At 39.3% G+C, this 18343-nt stretch overlaps 1 protein-coding gene across 4 annotated transcripts in view; it reads left to right on the forward strand.

The window, feature by feature from the left end:
* The window catches only part of LOC6539147 (mitogen-activated protein kinase ERK-A), an 81517-nt gene that overhangs the window by 45044 nt on the left and 18130 nt on the right, over positions 1–18343 (forward strand). For all 4 annotated transcript variants that reach the window (XM_039371328.2, XM_039371330.1, XM_039371329.2 and 1 more), the window contains one exon: positions 1180–1314. In XM_039371328.2, coding sequence (XP_039227262.1) covers positions 1180–1314 — 135 coding nt within the window. The remainder of the gene's footprint in view (positions 1–1179; positions 1315–18343) is intronic.

Here is an 18343-nt window from a genome sequence, read left to right on the forward strand (position 1 = left end):
CCCATCTATGAGGCGTTGCGATTATTTTAATCTCTTGCTGCAAGCATTTGCTTTAGTTGGGGAGCTTATAGACTAAAGTTTAAAAAATACCTTGTAATTTATTTTTTATATAGGATATAAGCGTAATGTATATTTGTAAGTAGCCAGACAATGTTCTATGTTTCCGTTGGCGTATATAAATATTAAAAATTGTTTTGATTTCTTTAATTCTATTAGTTTCCTTTCTAATTTCCATCGATATGCCAAACAAATTTAATTCTACAAATAAATATTTACTCCGCACCAGACTAAAGCTTTTTTTCTTCTTTTTTGCTATATATATACACTGACGAGCAAAACTGTAACAAGAGTTGCATATTCTGACTTCAACGGTCAGTATCTTCTCTCCTATTTTATGTACGATAATAATCTAAGTCTTGTTTTGTTGCTACTATATTTGACTATCGCTTGTGAAGCGATTTGATCGTTTGGAATAAATATGCCAAAGCAAAATGTAAAAAAAGTCAATTGTTACAGTTATGCACTGGGGTTAAATATTTAACTGGACTGTGGGATCTCTAGTCCAATACCAAGAGCGTCCATCTGACTCGAAACGATTAATTTTGATTTCATCTGACCATATAACCTGAAAAACCAAATTTCGAGTCAGATGGACGCTCTTGGTATTGGACTAGAGATCCCACAGTCCAGTCACCAAGTAACGTGAAGCAAACCGTGGAGCACGGTGGCGGATCAATAATGGTTTTGGCTGTACATACAAATACATACAAAAATGATATTAATCCCAAAAAAAATTTTTGTAGCCATGTAAAATCCCCACTGGCAAAATATGCAGTCCCTCCAAGAGGAATGTTGGAGCTGTGGGGAAGAACAAAGGACGTCTGGTACGCTATTCCTCCTGAAATGGTGCTACGATATACCCAAAATATGCCAAATCGCATAACGAAGCTAAAAAAATCAAATATTCCAAACGATCAAATCGCTTCATATTTTCACAAGTGATAGTCAAGTATAGTAGCAACAAAACAAGACTAAGATTATTATCGTACATAAAATAGGAGAGAAGATACTGACCGTTGAAGTCAGAATATGCAACTCTTGTTACAGTTTTGCTCGTCAGTGTATATATATATTTATTTTACCTCGTATTAATGATAACCATATTTGCTTTCATTTCAGAGGCTTAGTAATGATCACATCTGTTACTTTTTATATCAGATATTGCGTGGACTTAAGTATATCCATTCAGCAAACGTCTTGCATCGGGACCTAAAGCCAAGTAATTTACTGTTAAACAAGACGTGCGACCTAAAAGTATGTAAATAACTATTATTATTATACTATAAAATATATTAATGTAGAGCGCTAAGCAGCTGGTAAATGGTGTGATTAATACATCGTAAATCGTAAAGTTTAGGCAAAAAAAGACTATTATCCAAGAGAGGAAATAAGCCTTTAATGTGGAGTCTTTCGTTCGAAAAATATCGTTAGCTAATTAAGTAAATATGGACGAAAGCGAGAATTAGATGAGACAGAACTAATGTTTGGGATTGTTAGGCAAAATACTATGCAGTTTACACTTTACACAGTTTACCATTTAGAAATGTGCATTCCATAATACAGGATTCCGGGAATCATACTCAGTATTAAGCAGTAGTTAATGCTAGAGGGTAAATACTCTCAATTTCATCGAAAACCATAATGGACACAGTTGGATTGGAGTATGAAAATACTTTAGACTTTAGATACTTTTGCTTTATTAAAATCATAACTCTTGAACCAGTTGAGAAATTTTCATAATTTTTAATGAAATTTTTAATTTTAAATGAAAGGTAGTTTTAATACTTTTCGATTAAGAGGTAATACAATATGGTGTGATAGTAGATTTTAGACTCGAAAATTAATGTTTTTAGAGGCAGTTTTCTCAATTTGTATCCAATTTCGACAAATACTTTTCATTTGTTTTCTCTGAAAATGCTAATATGGTACATATTTCATGTTTTAGAAACAAAAAATAAATAAATTTTAAAGAAAAAAAATTTGTTTTATTTTATTTTGTATTTTGTAAATTTTTTCATAAATTTTTTACCTTTTTTTTACAAATAATTAAAAATAATCATTCAATTTTACTTCGTAGCCGTTCGTTGACGTATGAAGACGTGCTTTTAATCGAGCTCCGTATCGGTTAATTTTGAGTGAATGGTGATTAATATAAAACAAATAAATAAATCAAAAGCGAAAGCGAAAGAGACGCTCTGTGCGATCCACCATCACTCGAATACATATTCTGTGTTTGAAACCAACAAATTTTTTTTTTTTTTTTTACATCTTCAAACAAAAGACCAAAAAAAAAAAAAACAACTATGAGTCAGAACGACGTTCGCGCTCAGCGTCATCGCGAGCAAGACGACCGCCGGCTCTCTTTGCAACGAAACAACGCGTACTTCTCATACGTCTCCGCGACTTCTGCAGACAGCGAGCGGTCAATCACCTCTAACCCGACGAATTTACTTTTGCCAAAAACTCAAGAAAGAGCGCGTTATTGCTCTCCCTCATTACTAGCTTCGTCACAAAACCCGCAAGCACCAAACACTTGCGAAATTTCTTTACGCTTTCCTACGGTGACTAGTACTGTGACAACAACAACCACTGCAACTGCAATCACAACAACAACTGGAACGGTATCATCGGCTCGCTCAATTTCGTCGACGCAAGTACTTGCTCGCCCTGAGCCAGCGATCAAAACAAAAACGCAACTTAACGGTTCTGCTGTGCTAGCAGAAAACCAAAACATAAACAAGAACGCCGGGTCGACCATACAGACTGGAATGGATCGCTACATAACAATTAAAAGAAAACTCAGCCTTCAAAATAATAAAAACCAACTATCCGAAAATAAGGCAAAAATTACACGAGACGATGTCACTAATAAAACGCCAGCAAACACCAACAGATTTGAGCTTCTGGCAAATTCTACTGATGAAAGTGTACAAACGGCAGAGCCATCCAAAGAGGAACCTAAGAAGGTTAAGCCTCCTCCAATATACATTCGCGAAAAGTGCCTTAGTGAAAAAAATAGCGACATTAATAGGAGAAAACTCGTTCTACATAATCCCCCTAAGAAAAGGGAACATTTATAAAACAAAAGTTCAAACTCACACCGAGGCTAGCTATCGTATCCTAACCAAATTTCTGGACGATGCAGGAAAAAACTTTTATACATACCAACTAAAAAGCGCAAGGGGCCTACAGGTTGTTCTCAAAGGGATTGAGGCAACTGTTTCGACCACTGAAATCGTAGAAGCGCTCAAGGAAAAGAACTTTAATGCAAAAATGGTCATTAACATACTTAACAAAATTAAGGAACCACAAACAATGTTCAAAATCGAGTTGGAGCCAGAGAGCAAGGTACTAAAAAAAAATGAAGTTCACCCAATCTACAAGTTACAGCTCCTATTGCATCGGCGTATCACAGTAGAAGAGCCACACAAGCGCAACCGCCCAGTGCAGTGCACTAACTGCCAAGAATATGGCCACACTAAGGCTTACTGTACACTGAACTCTATCTGCGTAGTCTGTAGTGAAGCCCACAGCACAGCGAACTGTCATAAGAACAAGGAAGACAGCTCTGTTAAAATGTGCAGCAACTGCGGAGGAAGTCACACAGCGAATTGGCGTGGCTGTGTAGTATATAAGGAACTAAAGAAACGTCTTAACTAACACGGAGAATCAACACGAGCTCAGGCCACACACATCAGTCACACTGCGCCACAATCGGGCCCCTCTTACACGGCACCCCTTCCTACACATCGTACCAATCTTAGCGTTTCCTTCGCTACTGCCTTAAGATCGGGAATTAAAAGCGTAAATCCAATAACACAAAAGTCAACTACTACGCGGGAAGAAAAGGAAATAACTACTTCGAACGATCAAACGCAGCATATATCAACTGGCATTAAAACGATGATGATCTCACTCCAGCAAACCCTAAAAGAATTTATGACATTCATGCAAACCACAATGCAAGAGCTTATGCGAAACCAAAATATGCTGATACAGCTTCTCGTGTCATCAAAATCAACATAATGTCTCCACTTCAAATATCTATGTGGAACGCGAATGGCGTTTCACGGCATAAACTCGAAGTTGCCCAGTTCCTATCCGAAAAAAATATTGACGTCATGCTCCTCTCCGAGACACATCTAACAGACAAGCACAACTTCCATGTTCCAGGATACCTATTCTACGCCACTAACCATCCGGACGGAAAAGCCCATGGCGGCACTGGCATACTTATCAGAGGTCGCATCAAACACCACCTTCATAATAGAACTGAAACGGACTACCTGCAATCCACTACCATAAGCTAGCATCGGCCCCGTCACTCTGGCCGCAGTCTACTGCCCACCTCGTTTTGCAGTTTCTGAGGACCAATTCTTGGAATTTTTCAACTCACTCGGTGAGCGATTTATAGCGGCTGGTGACTACAATGCCAAGCACACGCACTGGGGTTCACGCCTTTTAAACCCAAAGGGTAAACAACTTTACAACGCGCTCATTAAGCCTCGAAATAAGATCGATTATGTCACTCCGGGTAGGCCTACATACTGGCCAGCAGATCCAAATAAGCTCCCGGATCTCATTGACTTCGCAATAATAAGAAAGATCCCTAGAAATAATATTACGGCTGAGTCACTTGCAGAACTATCATTAGATCACTCACCAGTTTTACTTGCCCACAGGCATCGACCACATATAACTGAGCACACCTACAGGCTGACAGGCAACAGGACCAACTGGGCAAGGTACACGAAATATGTTTGTACTCACATGGTACCAACTCAAACAGTATCTACCCATGAGGATATTGATCGCCTGACCGAATTGATGGAGAAAAATCTTGTTGCTGCAGCCAAGGCCTCTACTCCTTCAGACACACACAAAATGACAAATCATACCAAGACAACTCGCGAAATCGAACAGCTAGTACTTGAAAAACGAAGACTAAGAAGAGAATGGCAGAATCACAGATCCCCAAAGGCTAAGGAACAGCTAAAAATAGCAACACGTGGACTAACCAGGGCACTTCAGCTTGAGGAAGCAAACGCCCAGCATCTATATATCGAACAACTATCGCCCACCAGCAAGAAGAACCCTTTGTGGAAAGCACACAAAAATATTCAGCCACCAGCAGAAACAATCGTTCTACTGCGAGGCCCCTCAGGATGCTGGATACGCAGCGAACAAGATAGAGCAAGTGCATTCGCCGATCACCTTCAAGGCGTATTTCAACCAAATACTGCTAGCAACTTATTTGTCCTACCTCTAACAATTAAAATCCAGCCACCAATAAATCCAATAACATTTAGTCAACGTGAGATAGCATCTATAATAAAAGATCTTGAGCCCAAAAAATCACCTGGACACGACTTGGTGACACCAAAAATGATCATAGAACTCTCACCGTGTGCGGTTCTGACCTTATGCAATCTCTTTAACGCTATTACGAAACTTGGATACTATCCCCAAAGGTGGAAAAAGGCGGTCATAGTGATGATTCCCAAACCAGGCAAAGACAACCCGCAACCCTCATCCTACAGACCAATCAGTCTCCTATCGTGTCTCTCGAAACTGTTTGAAAAGGCATTTTTAAAACACCTAGCTCCCTACTTAAGAATGCGAAACACAATACCATCCCATCAATTTGGTTTTCGCAAAAATCATGTACTAATGTACAAGATAACAAAACTGCTTCCGCAGAATACCCACAAAGTGTTTGAATCTTATCTCTTCAAAAGAGTGTTCTCAATCAGGTGTAACAGTTCGACTTCACACGACCGCGTCATCAATGCTGGAGTCCCCAAGGAAGTGTGCTGGGCCCCGTTCTTCACACTTTATATACAGCAGACATGCCTACAAACTATCAGCTCACAACCTCTAAGTTTGGACATACGGCTGTGAATTATGGGGAAACGCGTCCAAAACCAACATTGAAATTATGCGAGCTCAGTCAGCGATCAGCAGTCACAGCAGACTAAAGCGCAAAGATTCTCCAGCCCAGCAAAGAAGTCCTAGGGCCGTCTCTAACTAATACAACTATTTAATATTGTACTTAAACTAATTTATATTATAAGATTTGAATAATTATTGTTAGTCTCATAATAAGAGAAGATCCAATAAATAACGCAATAGGTTCGAAAAACAAAAAATTCAATTTTACTTCATTTAATATTCTTGAAGAATAGTTATTCATTATACCTTCATTTAAAATCATTACAAAGTCAGGGATTGAAAAACATGCTGCCAATACAGGAAAAAATGGTAGGGAATCGATTTATATACTCCATCAAAGTTGAAAAATATGTGAAAATTAGTGCTTCGGGAAAACAGGTATTCCTGCACTTGGAAAGAATATTATACATTTATTCTACCTTTATTTAACCGAGATTTGATAAACCTTTGCCTAGAGACCATAACCAAGCCGGTCGGTTACATATTTTACCTAATTTCAGAATTTTCTGCAAAAAATACCTGCTTTTTTTGCAACACAAAAAATGTTAAACTTTGATACACGTGTTCATACATTTCTAAAATACTGAACCGATTTGAATTATTTTTTGGATTCAACCCTTTTTAACTATTACCTGTCGAATGCGATATCCGCAACGATCCGATGTCATCAAAATTTGAATTTAATTTAGGAAAAGTATCTAATGCGCCACTGTGCGTCGCTCTGAGGGCTCTTGTTCTTTGCATATCAAAAACAAAAGAGAACGCTATGGTCGAGTTCCCCGACTATCTGATACCTGTTACTCAGCTAGTGGAAGTGCGAAGGAGAGTTTGCAACAGTGACAGTTTTTGGCGGTTTGTGGGCGTTAGATTAGTCGTGGCAAAAAGTTTTTTGGCAAATCGATAGAAATTTACAAGACTAATACAAAAATGAAAAAATATCAAACAAATTTTCAAAATTGTGGGTGCGCCAGCTTTGGGTGGTTTGTGGGCGTTAGAGCGGGCGTGGCAAAATGTTTTTTGGCAAATCCATAGAAATTTACAAGACCAATACAAAAATGAAAAAATATCAATTATTTTTCAAAAGTGTGGGCGTGGCAGTTTTGGGCGGTTTGTGGGCGTTAGAGTGGGCGTGGCAACATGAATCGACAAACTTGCGCTGCGTCTATGTCTCTGGAGTCTGTATGCCTAATCTCAACTTTCTAGCTTTTGTAGTTCCTGAGATCTCAGCGTTCATACGGACGGACAGACGGACATGGCCAGATCGACTCGACTATTGATCCTGATCAAGAATATATATACTTTATATGGTCGAAAACGCTTCCTTCTGCCTGTTACATACTTTTCAACGAATCTAGTAAACCCTTTTACTCTACGAGTAATTGGTATAAAAATATGTAGGTGTTTAAGGTGTGGGTTTGGCAGTTTTGGGCGGTTTGTGGCCGTTAGACTGTGCGTGGCAACATATGTCAACAAACTTGGGTTGCGTCTATGTCTTTGGAATCTTCTTGCTTAATCTTTCTAGCATTTACACTTGCCAAGAAAAAGTGGCCGCAATGTTAATAAACCTAGTTAGTGTGGAACATATATGGCGCATATAATTTAAGTACAAAGAGCAACCATATATTCAATGTTTCTAACGTCCTGCCCCATATGCAAAGTCCTGTAATATTTAGCGATCGTATATGTAAATTGCCTACTCGAAATAGTCAACTTTTGTATCTTACTTTACACTCATAGAAAACATTATTTGAAAATCGTCCTAGAAAAAATAAAGCCCACAAAATAAAAAAAAGTTCCATAAAGTCAAGAGAACACACCCTAACAGCTAGGATACGGAACCTGAATTCAAGACACGCGCCATGAACATGTTTTATTTCTTAATTTAATAACGGGTATTTAGCCTTAAAACTAAGGCCATTTGGACATAAATGTCTCTGTTATTCTAATTATAGATTATTGATCCTGATCAAGAATATATAAGTTAAAAGATATTTTTAATTTTCTTTTAAAAAAAAGAACACGTCGGATTTTATTGGTGTTAATTTTGGAACTGACTGGACTAAGTTTTACAATTAATAATTACACCTATTCTCTGCCGACGTCGCTGATGTCGTCGAAGCCGTCGCTGCCGCTGTAGCTTTGCCGCTGCCGTTGTGGCTGCGCCGTTGTCGCTGATGGTGTCCGATGTCGTTGGAGTTCCCACGACTTGGCCGGTGCAGACATTCTGCTGATGCGGCGCACGTGGCGGATGCACTGCCGTCGTAGCTGGAGTCAATGTGCCTGTTCTTGCTGAGCTGCTGTTTGTTGTGCAATTTCTTGGTTTATGTTGGGCTGCATTGGGCTTGTTGTTGTTATTGGGACTTCGTTGACTGTCTGCTCGTGGCGGATGTACTGCATGTGGTGGAGTCGTGATCGAGATTTGGGTTCTTGTGTGTTCTTATCATATTTGGTCTTAACTCCTCCCCCTTTAGACGCAGACGTCCTCGGATGCGATGTAGAGGCGTTTCCGGGTTGGTCCAGTAGGTGTCTTTGGTTTTGTTTCCGGTGTTTCAACTTCCTTATTTAGCTGGTTGCCCCTATGAGATAGCTTTTGTTTTGCTATCCAGCCGATTGCCGCGATGAGTGCCAAAAGCAGAGTCCCTGTCACCGAGACGTTGATTGTTGCTGTCTTGGTGCTGTCGTCTCTTATCATCTCAAGCTCCCTGGTATTGTTCATATTGAATTCCTTTAGCATTTGTAGCGAAAGAACTTCTTCCACCTTGCTCTCTCGTGCTTGGAGTTGAAGAACTGGGGGTGCAGCCTCGGCGTACGTCATCATCTTTGTCTCATACACGTCATTTGCTATGACGATTGTAGAGTTCTGGGATTGGACTAGGAACGTTCCTTCCAAAGTTGTCTCCTCCCTGTCGATGAGTACGGTGCCTCTGAAGTCATTCAGGAGAATGGTGCCGGTCAGAATTTCCTCGTGGTCCGCTACGTGTTGGCTATTGATGATCTTGCAGTTAGGTGTTCGGCTTCTTAGTAGCGGTGTGATACACGTGTCGTTGCTTAGGTCTACTAGGTTTATTTTATTACAGATTGACTTATCGTTATGGGTTTCACAATTTCCTTTAAGGCCGTAATTTATTTGGTTACATTGGATGATTTTAGTGTATTTTATCTCGTATATTATTTTACCCTTTTTTATTGGTTTTAGAATTGTATGTGTACAGGTTTCGTTCGAAATTAAAGGTATGCTAATAATGTACAATAGGTTTTTGCCGTTGGTGGCTATTTTTATTTTGGAAAATTCTAGCAGTTCTTCTATGTTCATGAAAACAATTTCTTTATTGAATAGGTTTTCGATTTGTTCAGTTTCATATTCTGATAATATAATGGAATTTATGGTATCTGTTTTTGCCCAATCTATTGCATGGACTAGGTTGTTAAGTTCTTCTTTAAGTATGTGTAATTTATATTGCAACAGAGAGATTTTTTCGTCTATAAAATTTTTATTTTCTGATGTGGCCTTAATTATATTGTTGGTTATTAAGCTTAACTGTTTAATTCTATCATTTAGTACTTTATTTATTATTAACTGTTTATTATTGTTCTCGAGCTGTTCGTTTATTTTATTGATTATTATTTCTTTGTCATGGTGGTCCGGTGAACCGGCCAACCATTTCCATGCCGTTCCCAAAGCATCTATTGCCCTTTTTTGTTTTTTAAAAGGTTTAAGTTTTCTTAAGTCTGATTCCGACTTCATAAGTTCGAATTTTAAGAAAGGGAGAAGTGGGTGCGTTTTATTAATTTCATTTAATCTGTTCGATATGTCACCGAACGCGGATTCGTATTCTTCAATGTTGAACACGTGGATAATTTTAAATGTCCCGTTTTGTAGAACAGCGGTTCCCGTTTTTATGGGAATGAGTTGGGAGTGGGTGTAGTCTAGTATGGTAACCCGTCCGAAACATGTTGGAAATAAGAGTAACCTGCGAATGAATGTTATTTCTTAATATTATTTTTGTGTACTATTCTCCCTGAATGTGTTTTTATGGTGGTGTTCCTATCCTCTTGGACTATTTCTTTTCTGTATCTCGGTGTTAGTTTTGACCCTAACCTTTTATCTATTTTCACATAAACTGTTTCCCCCACCTCGTATTTCTTTATTGGGTTCTTTCTTTGGTTGTGGTATTCTAAGTCGGTATTCTGTTTTTTTTCTATTTTTTCGCTGATCTTTTTCCTAGCATCTTGAAGTTCTTGGGGGTTTGCGCTTAATTGGTTTCCGAAAAATAAGTCTATTGGTTTTTTTTGTGTTGTTGAATGAACTGAAGTATTGTACTCTTCAACTGCTTTAAAGAGTAGTTCTTCAAATTCAAGTGTGCTTTCGTCTAGCTTAAGGCATCTCATTATCTCTGTTAGAGTTGAATGAAATCTTTCAACTTGCCCATTGCTAGTCGAAGTATAGGGCGGTGTCGTGTAGACTTTTGCCTGCAGCTGCTCTTGCAGCAGAAACTTGATAGCTGCTGAATTTAGAGCCTTTTCGTTGTCTGTTACAATCTGCTTGGGCATACCGAATGCTATCATGATTTCTCTTAGTGGATGTTTTATATCTTCCGATGCTTTTGATCTTAATAGTTTTATCTGGGCATATTTTGAAAATTTATCTATGGCCGTTAGTACTAGCTGGTTTTGGGTAGTGTAGATGTCTACATGAATGATTTGTCCGGGGTACGTCGGTATGGGGGTTGGTTGAATCTCCCCATGATGCGGATGTCTGTCATATTTGGCTATTTTGCAAGTCCCGCATGCTTTTGCCGTGGCTTCTGTTTTTTTTCGAAGGCCAGGAAAGAAAAACTTGCTTAGTATCTGGATTTTATTTTCAATGGCGTTTCTATGCGCCCTCATGTGTTCGGAAGCTACGATATTATCCTGTTCGCTCTCTGAACTCACGTCCGTGACTTGTTTCTGCGTGTATCTAGTTTTGTAATTGTTAAAGTGCTGTGGGTAAATATTCTGGATTTTGCCCATTACGTGTTCGGGTGTGAAGATCCCGTTCACGATTTTTGGGTTTAGATGTTTTTTTAGAATATCCACCAGATCTTCCTCGGAATATGATTTCTTTTTTATTATGTGCCTATGAAAAGTAGGAAAGGGAATTTCGAACGACTCTTCCTCTTCTTCTGATATCAGGAGAAATAGTTGGTTTTTGAATACATTAATGGGGACATTTTCGACTAGTATCAAATTATGCGAGGAACTTTCGTCGCTATGAACCGTCGCCGTTGTACTATGTATTTGGGGGTTTGTTGGGATTCTGGAAAGTGCGTCGGCTACTACGTTAGAGGTACCCGGCTTGTATCTTAGCTCGTGGTTGTATTCCTCTAGGTAGCTTTTCCATCTTTTAAGTTTCCCATTATGGTTCTTTGAACTAAGAGCGAAAGTCAACGGTTGGTGGTCAGTGTATATTATCACCTTGGCTGTACCGTAAAGGTACATTCGTAGGCTCTGAAGTGCCCAAACTATTGCTAGCATTTCTTTCTCATTTGCTGCGTAGTTTTCTTCGGTCTTCGAGAGCGTACGGGAAATGAAAGTGATCGGTCGGGATTCTTGTTCTAAGACGGCGCCTATGGCGAAGTTTGAGGCGTCCGTTGTTAACTTGAATTCCTTACTAAAGTCTGGGTACGCCAGTATGACGTCTTGTGAGGCTAAAGTTCTTCTTATCTTATCAAATGCGCTTATCGCGTCGTTGTTCAGATCTATCTTTGTTTTATTTGAAATATTTTTTGGGAGGCGACCGTTTTCGCCTCTCAATAAGTTAGTCAGTGGTTTTGCGAGTTTAGCATAGTCGCGAATAAAACGCCTATAGTAACTTGCTAGACCTAGGAAAGATCTAAGTTCCTTTAGTGTTGTGGGGATCGGAAATTTTTCTATTGCTTTAACTTTATCCGCGTTTGTTTTGACGCCTTTTTGTGAGATAGTGAATCCCAAGAAATTTACCTCCTCTTTGAAGAATTCACATTTGTCCATCTGCACTTTCATATTGGCTTTTTCTAATGTGGCAAATATCTTATCTAAGTGCGTGGTATGTTCATTTTCGGACCGGCTAAAGACGATAATATCGTCGATATACACGTAGCATATTTTTCCTACGTGTTCCCTTAGAATATCGTCTAATGCTCTCTGGAAAATAGACGGTGAGTTCTTTAAACCGAAAGGTAATCGAGTGAATTTTCCGCCGTTGATTGCGAACGCAGTTTTTTCTATGTCCTTTTCTTTAAGCGGTATCTGGTGGAATCCGCTTTTGAGATCTAGAACGGAGAAATATTTATTGTCACCCAATTGGGCGATTATTTCTCCAATCTCAGGGATAGGGTACCTATCCGAAATAGTTACGGAGTTAAGTTTTCGATAGTCAATGACTATCCTATACTTCTTTTCTCCGGACGCGTCGCTTTTTTTGGGGACTATCCATACGGGTGCGTTGTATGGTGACCGTGAAGGTCGTATTATGCCGTCTTGTAGCAATTGTCCCATCTGCTTTTCTACCTCGGGCCTTAAAGAAGTTGGGTACGGGTAGTGTTTACTATACACCGGTGCATCCGATGATGTCCTTATTTCACCTATTACTCTGGTAGTGTAAGTTAGTCTTTCATCTGGGTCCGCAAATAAGTTCAAATGTTTCTGGGTGAGTGAATTTATAAGATTCTTCTGACTGTTCGACATATGCTCCATTCTGAGCTTTATGTTGTTTACTGATTGAGTCACTAGTTGTTTCACTCGGATATTATAGTTTCCATTTAATGTTAGTATATCGTTTTTAACGTTAATAACCGCGTTTAGTTGTTTTAGTGTGTCGTTCCCTAGGATGCCGTGGAAAGTTTTGAGTGTAGGCAGTAAGAAAAATTTGATGGGTCTATCTCTGTTATTGAACAGAGTGAGAAAAGTATGGTGTGTTATTGGGGTTTGTCCTCCCACTGAATTTGCGAAAAATTTCCCTTCGTTCTTTTTTGGGTGTGGCACCAGATTTGGTTGGATGTAGTTCTGGTTCGATCCGGTGTCTATGAGAAAATTTAGTTTGGTGCCATCTTCCATGATGCATTGGAAGTATGGCAGAGATGACCCGTTTAACCTAAAAAATGAACATCCGAAGCGTCGACGGGAGTCGATTCGCTTTCCGGTTCGTTTTCCTCAGATTGCTGGTCACACAAGCCCGTAATTCCCTCGGAATCGGCGCTAGCGAAATAGGTCTGTTCCTCGGGGTCAAGGTAGTAAAAGTCGCCCTCTACTCCCTCGGATGCCTCTTCTGGAACCCCCGTGGCAATGTGAAACTGCCTAAGGATTTTAGGTGGAGGTCCGTTTAATGGGGCAGGTCGTTTCCCAGAGAAGTCGTTACCATTGGGTCTATTCATGTAATTGATGTTGCCTGAACGAATGGAGCCGTCGATGTCCATTGGTAAGGGTTTCGGTTGTGGTTTAGGGGCCGTTGGACGCGGAGGCGGATAGAATTGCCGTGCTGGCTGATAATTTTGATTTGTGGGATACTGGGGTCGTTGACCGCGTTTCTGTTGGTCAGCTGCTCCCGTTTGCCAGATCGGTGGATTTCCGGTAGTGCGTGGGTCTGTCGTATGTTGGGGAGCTGGACTATAATATAGTCTAGGGTTGAAAACTCTCAAATTTCCCGCAGAGTCTGCTGTAAGCAATCTCCTTGGTATGGACCTGTTAAAGGCAGGCGGCTGCGCTTGCCTAGGAGGTACAGGAGGTGCATGCTGCCTGAATTTGGGCGTGAACGCGTTCCTTTGTTCCTGATTGTCAACCAATTCACACAAGTGTAAGGCGTGACCGAGATCTCTGGGTTCTTTGATGGCCAAGAGTCTGGGCAAGTCTCCATTTAATCCCCGTATGAAAGTATCTAAGGCCTTTTCTCGATAATTTTGTTTCAGGGCATGGACACTATCAGGTTTTAATTCTTGCACGCTGATTTGATTAAGGATCAGCGATAATTGGTAGTAAACGGCCTGATAGAATTCGGCAATGGTCAGTCGTCCTTGAGTCATCGAGAACAATTGGTACTCTAGGGTCTTGAGGTCGCGTTTGTCAGCGAACTGATCCGTTAGGCATTTTGCAATCGCCTTCCAGTTCAGAGGGGTATTATAGGATTCTAACACGGCATCGGCCTCGCCGGTGACTTTGTTCCTAATCGCCAACGTTATCAAAAAATATGCGTTGGTGTTTTCCCTACCCTCGTACAAACTCATTATTCTAGATACATTCTTCTTCTAAGAACCAAATTCTGTGCGGTTTCCTGAAAATTCTCTGATTAGTTTTGTAAGGTCTGGTAGTTTTTCGGACTCGCCTGGTAGTGGGCCGATAAAGGGGACATCTTCTAACATTTCTGATGGTCTGGCTTTATTCAAAAGTTCCCCAATAAACTCGGTTCCGCCTAATGCCTCTTTGATGAGAGACATAATTACCTGTTTTAGCTCTGGGCTAGCTACCGGTGTACTGGTGGCCGTAGGCCTGCTTCCCCCGGGTTGTTCCCCGCTATCGGTACCTATATTAAGTGCAGCTTATGCACTTGCCAATTCTCTATCTTTTGACATGTTAAAGGCTTAAGGATTTGTTTATTTCGGAAAACAACTAATAGATGTTTTGGGTTTTCGGGTGTTTTTTCTTTTTGAATATCGATGTATTTTTTCTAAAATTATTTAAGCTTATTGTATATTTCTTTTAAGTATTTTTGTTTAAATTCTATTTTGACTTATCTTCAATAGATTATTATTCTCATAAGATTCTTATCTTTCTTGTTTTAAAATTTTTTCTTGTTTTTAAATTTACTTTTCTTTCCTTTTTTTTTAATTCCTCTTGTTAGTATAGTAGTGTTTGTTTTTAAACTTATTTTTCTAGCTTACGCGATAAATAACATTTTCGGCGACGTTCCCTCGATGACCCCTTGGGTTTGATCCTTTTTGTCCCACGTTGGGCAGCGACGTAGCGGTGTTCGGGTGTGGGTGACTCGGGACCCTTGGTGGCACTGAGTTCCTTCGAAGGCTCCTGCGGACGGACACTGCAGGAGAGTCGGCGATAGTTCTTAGACCGGTTAAACTGAACCTTAGGATCTTTCGCACTTGTTCACTGGACGCACTTGAGGTTGTGGCTTCTTTTTTAAAGGCACTTTTACACTGTGCGATTTTTTGTCACTTCTACTTATTTTTTGTAGTTGTTGATTAGTCAGTGTTCACTGTGGCTATATTTTAGGCACTGCGACGCGAACTTGTAGCTGCTTTAGGTACTTTAACGTTACGCGTGATCCTTTCGACGAAGGCTCTGTTTACCGGTCCCTGTTCGGGCGCCAGTTAAAAGATATTTTTAATTTTCTTTTAAAAAAAAGAACACGTCGGATTTTATTGGTGTTAATTTTGGAACTGACTGGACTAAGTTTTACAATTAATAATTACACCTATTCTCTGCCGACGTCGCTGATGTCGTCGAAGCCGTCGCTGCCGCTGTAGCTTTGCCGCTGCCGTTGTGGCTGCGCCGTTGTCGCTGATGGTGTCCGATGTCGTTGGAGTTCCCACGACTTGGCCGGTGCAGACATTCTGCTGATGCGGCGCACGTGGCGGATGCACTGCCGTCGTAGCTGGAGTCAATGTGCCTGTTCTTGCTGAGCTGCTGTTTGTTGTGCAATTTCTTGGTTTATGTTGGGCTGCATTGGGCTTGTTGTTGTTATTGGGACTTCGTTGACTGTCTGCTCGTGGCGGATGTACTGCATGTGGTGGAGTCGTGATCGAGATTTGGGTTCTTGTGTGTTCTTATCATATTTGGTCTTAACTTATATACTTCACATGGTCGAAACCGGTTCCTTCTGCCTAATACATACTTATTACCGAATCTCGTATACCCTTATACTCTACGAGTAACGGGTATAATTAATGTAACATATTATTACACCCAAAACCAATATATAGGCGCCTCATGTATGATAAGGTAGTATTTAGCAAACTTATGCATTGCTTCAGCAGATGCCAAATGTTGACACAAACATGCTTTTCAACTAAATTTGCAAGTAATAGGAAAAAAACCGATTGTGTCAAGCTAACTATTACTAACAAAAAATCTGGAATCATAATGTCACGGAAAAAAAGAAAGTATTTTCTTCGATCCACTTCTATTAAATAGGATGCCTAAGTAAATTTGGGAATGTATCGACAAATAATAATATCAAAACTATTGTATAGTGAGGCTTTGGTTTATACCCCGTGCCAAAGTGTTTAAGATTGATATAGATTATTAGTTTTTGGTTTTTTTTTACTTAACTAAAAGTCGTTTTCACTTTCAAATGCTACATAATTACAGATATCAGGCGAAATAGAATATCATTTAAACCTAGTTTTTAATACTTTTGGTTGATTTTTATTTTAATGGTACTCAAAATGACAATATAAAATGTGGATAACTCTAAATAAGAACAAGAGAGAACGCTATAGTCGAGTTCCCCGACTATCTGATACCCGTTACTCAGCTAGTGGAAGGGAGAAGGAGAGTCTTAAACACAGTTTTTGGCGGTTTGTAGGCGTTATAGTGGGCGTGGCAGAAAGTTTTTTGGCAAATCGATAAAATTTTCCAAGACTAATAAAAAAATGAAAACATATCAAAACATTTTTCAAAAGTGTGGGAGTAGCAGCTTTGGGCGGTTCGTGGGCGTTAGAGTGGGCGTGGCAAAAAGTTTTTTGGCAAATCGATAGAAATTTACAAGACCAATACAAAAATGAAAAAATTTCAAAACATTTTTCAAAAGTGTGGGCGTAGCACCTTTGGGCGGTTTGTGGGCGTTAGAGTGGGCGTGGCAAAAAGTTTTTTGATAAATCGATAGAAATTTCCAAGACCAATACAAAAATGAAAAAATATCAAAACATTTTTCAAAAGTGTGGGCGTGGCAGTTTTGGGCGGTTTGTGGGCGTTAGAGTGGGCGTGGTAACATGAATCGACAAACTTGCGCTGCGTCTATGTCTCTGGAGTCTGTATGCTTAATCTCAACTTTCTAGCTTTTGTAGTTCCTGAGATCACAGCGTTCATACGGACGGACAGACAGACGAAGAGACGGACGGACGGACAGACGGACATGGTCATATCGACTCGGCTATTGGTCCTGATCAAGAATATATATACTTTATATGGTCGGAAACCCTTCCTTCTGCCTGTTACATACTTTTCAACGAATCTAGTATACCCTTTTACTCTACGAGTAACGGGTATAACAATTTCTGCATACAAAAGTAAAATGAAATGACGTTTCTTTAAGCCCCACTCCCAATATTTTATCGAATCTTAATAAATTATCATTTCTATTCTAAAACATCTTAGCGAAGAATTATTAAAATTTTGAGATTGCATTTATTTATAATGAAATAATAATACGCCTTTTATAAAATAGGTATGGTATTCAAATAATAATTTGTCAAAAAGCTGGTACCAAATTAAAGCGATCTGGGATCGACTTTATACTACCTACAATAAAAGACTTTTTGGAAAACTGAGAGACAAGCTTGTGTAGAATCGGATGCACAGCTGTTGATAGGGATCAAGAACATACACACTTAATGTGGTAGCAAATGTTCCCTGGAACATTTTGGAACGTCAAACTGAAAGCAAACTTGCTCTGCTTTTACATATGTCCTAAAATCTGCATGCTGAATCTCCACTTTCAAGCTTTTGTAGTTACCGAGATCACAGCACTCATACTTACGGACAGACAGACGGACACAGATCGACTTATAACACATCATTGATAATATGCAAAGGTTTTAGACATACTGCAAAAACAAGTTTTTTTTAGTTTGGCGTTATCAATTACAAACCACGATATGAAATGACACCGAAGTCATATCATATTATACATTCATACAAACACTTCAATAATATATAATATATATTTCTTTCGCAATATGAATCAAAACCGGAAATGTTTTAATCAGGTTCGGTTTATAAACGAACTTACAAACTTCTTCTTTCGTGTTATGCATCAATAGAAAAGTATCAAACATTTTTACTGCGACTATATTTTACTCTACATATTAAGTATTTTTATAAGCACTATAAACTATACATCGATAAAAAAAAAGTAAGCACTCTTATTCTTGCCTGCTACAGACTTGTCTAACTCATTCTGTAACGATGGCGGGTATCGCTTAAAATATGAGATTTCATCTTGAAAAATGTTTGATCAGATGCCGTTTAAATATTGTGCATATCGTACAACTTTATCTGCAATTTAATTATCCTATGATTATGATTAAATTTGAACAATAAATAGCTAATATATTTTGGCTTTTATCAGAGTATATTTTAGATC

Source organism: Drosophila yakuba, chromosome 2L, assembly GCF_016746365.2.
Source record: "Drosophila yakuba strain Tai18E2 chromosome 2L, Prin_Dyak_Tai18E2_2.1, whole genome shotgun sequence".
NCBI classification, from domain to species: domain Eukaryota; kingdom Metazoa; phylum Arthropoda; class Insecta; order Diptera; family Drosophilidae; genus Drosophila; species Drosophila yakuba.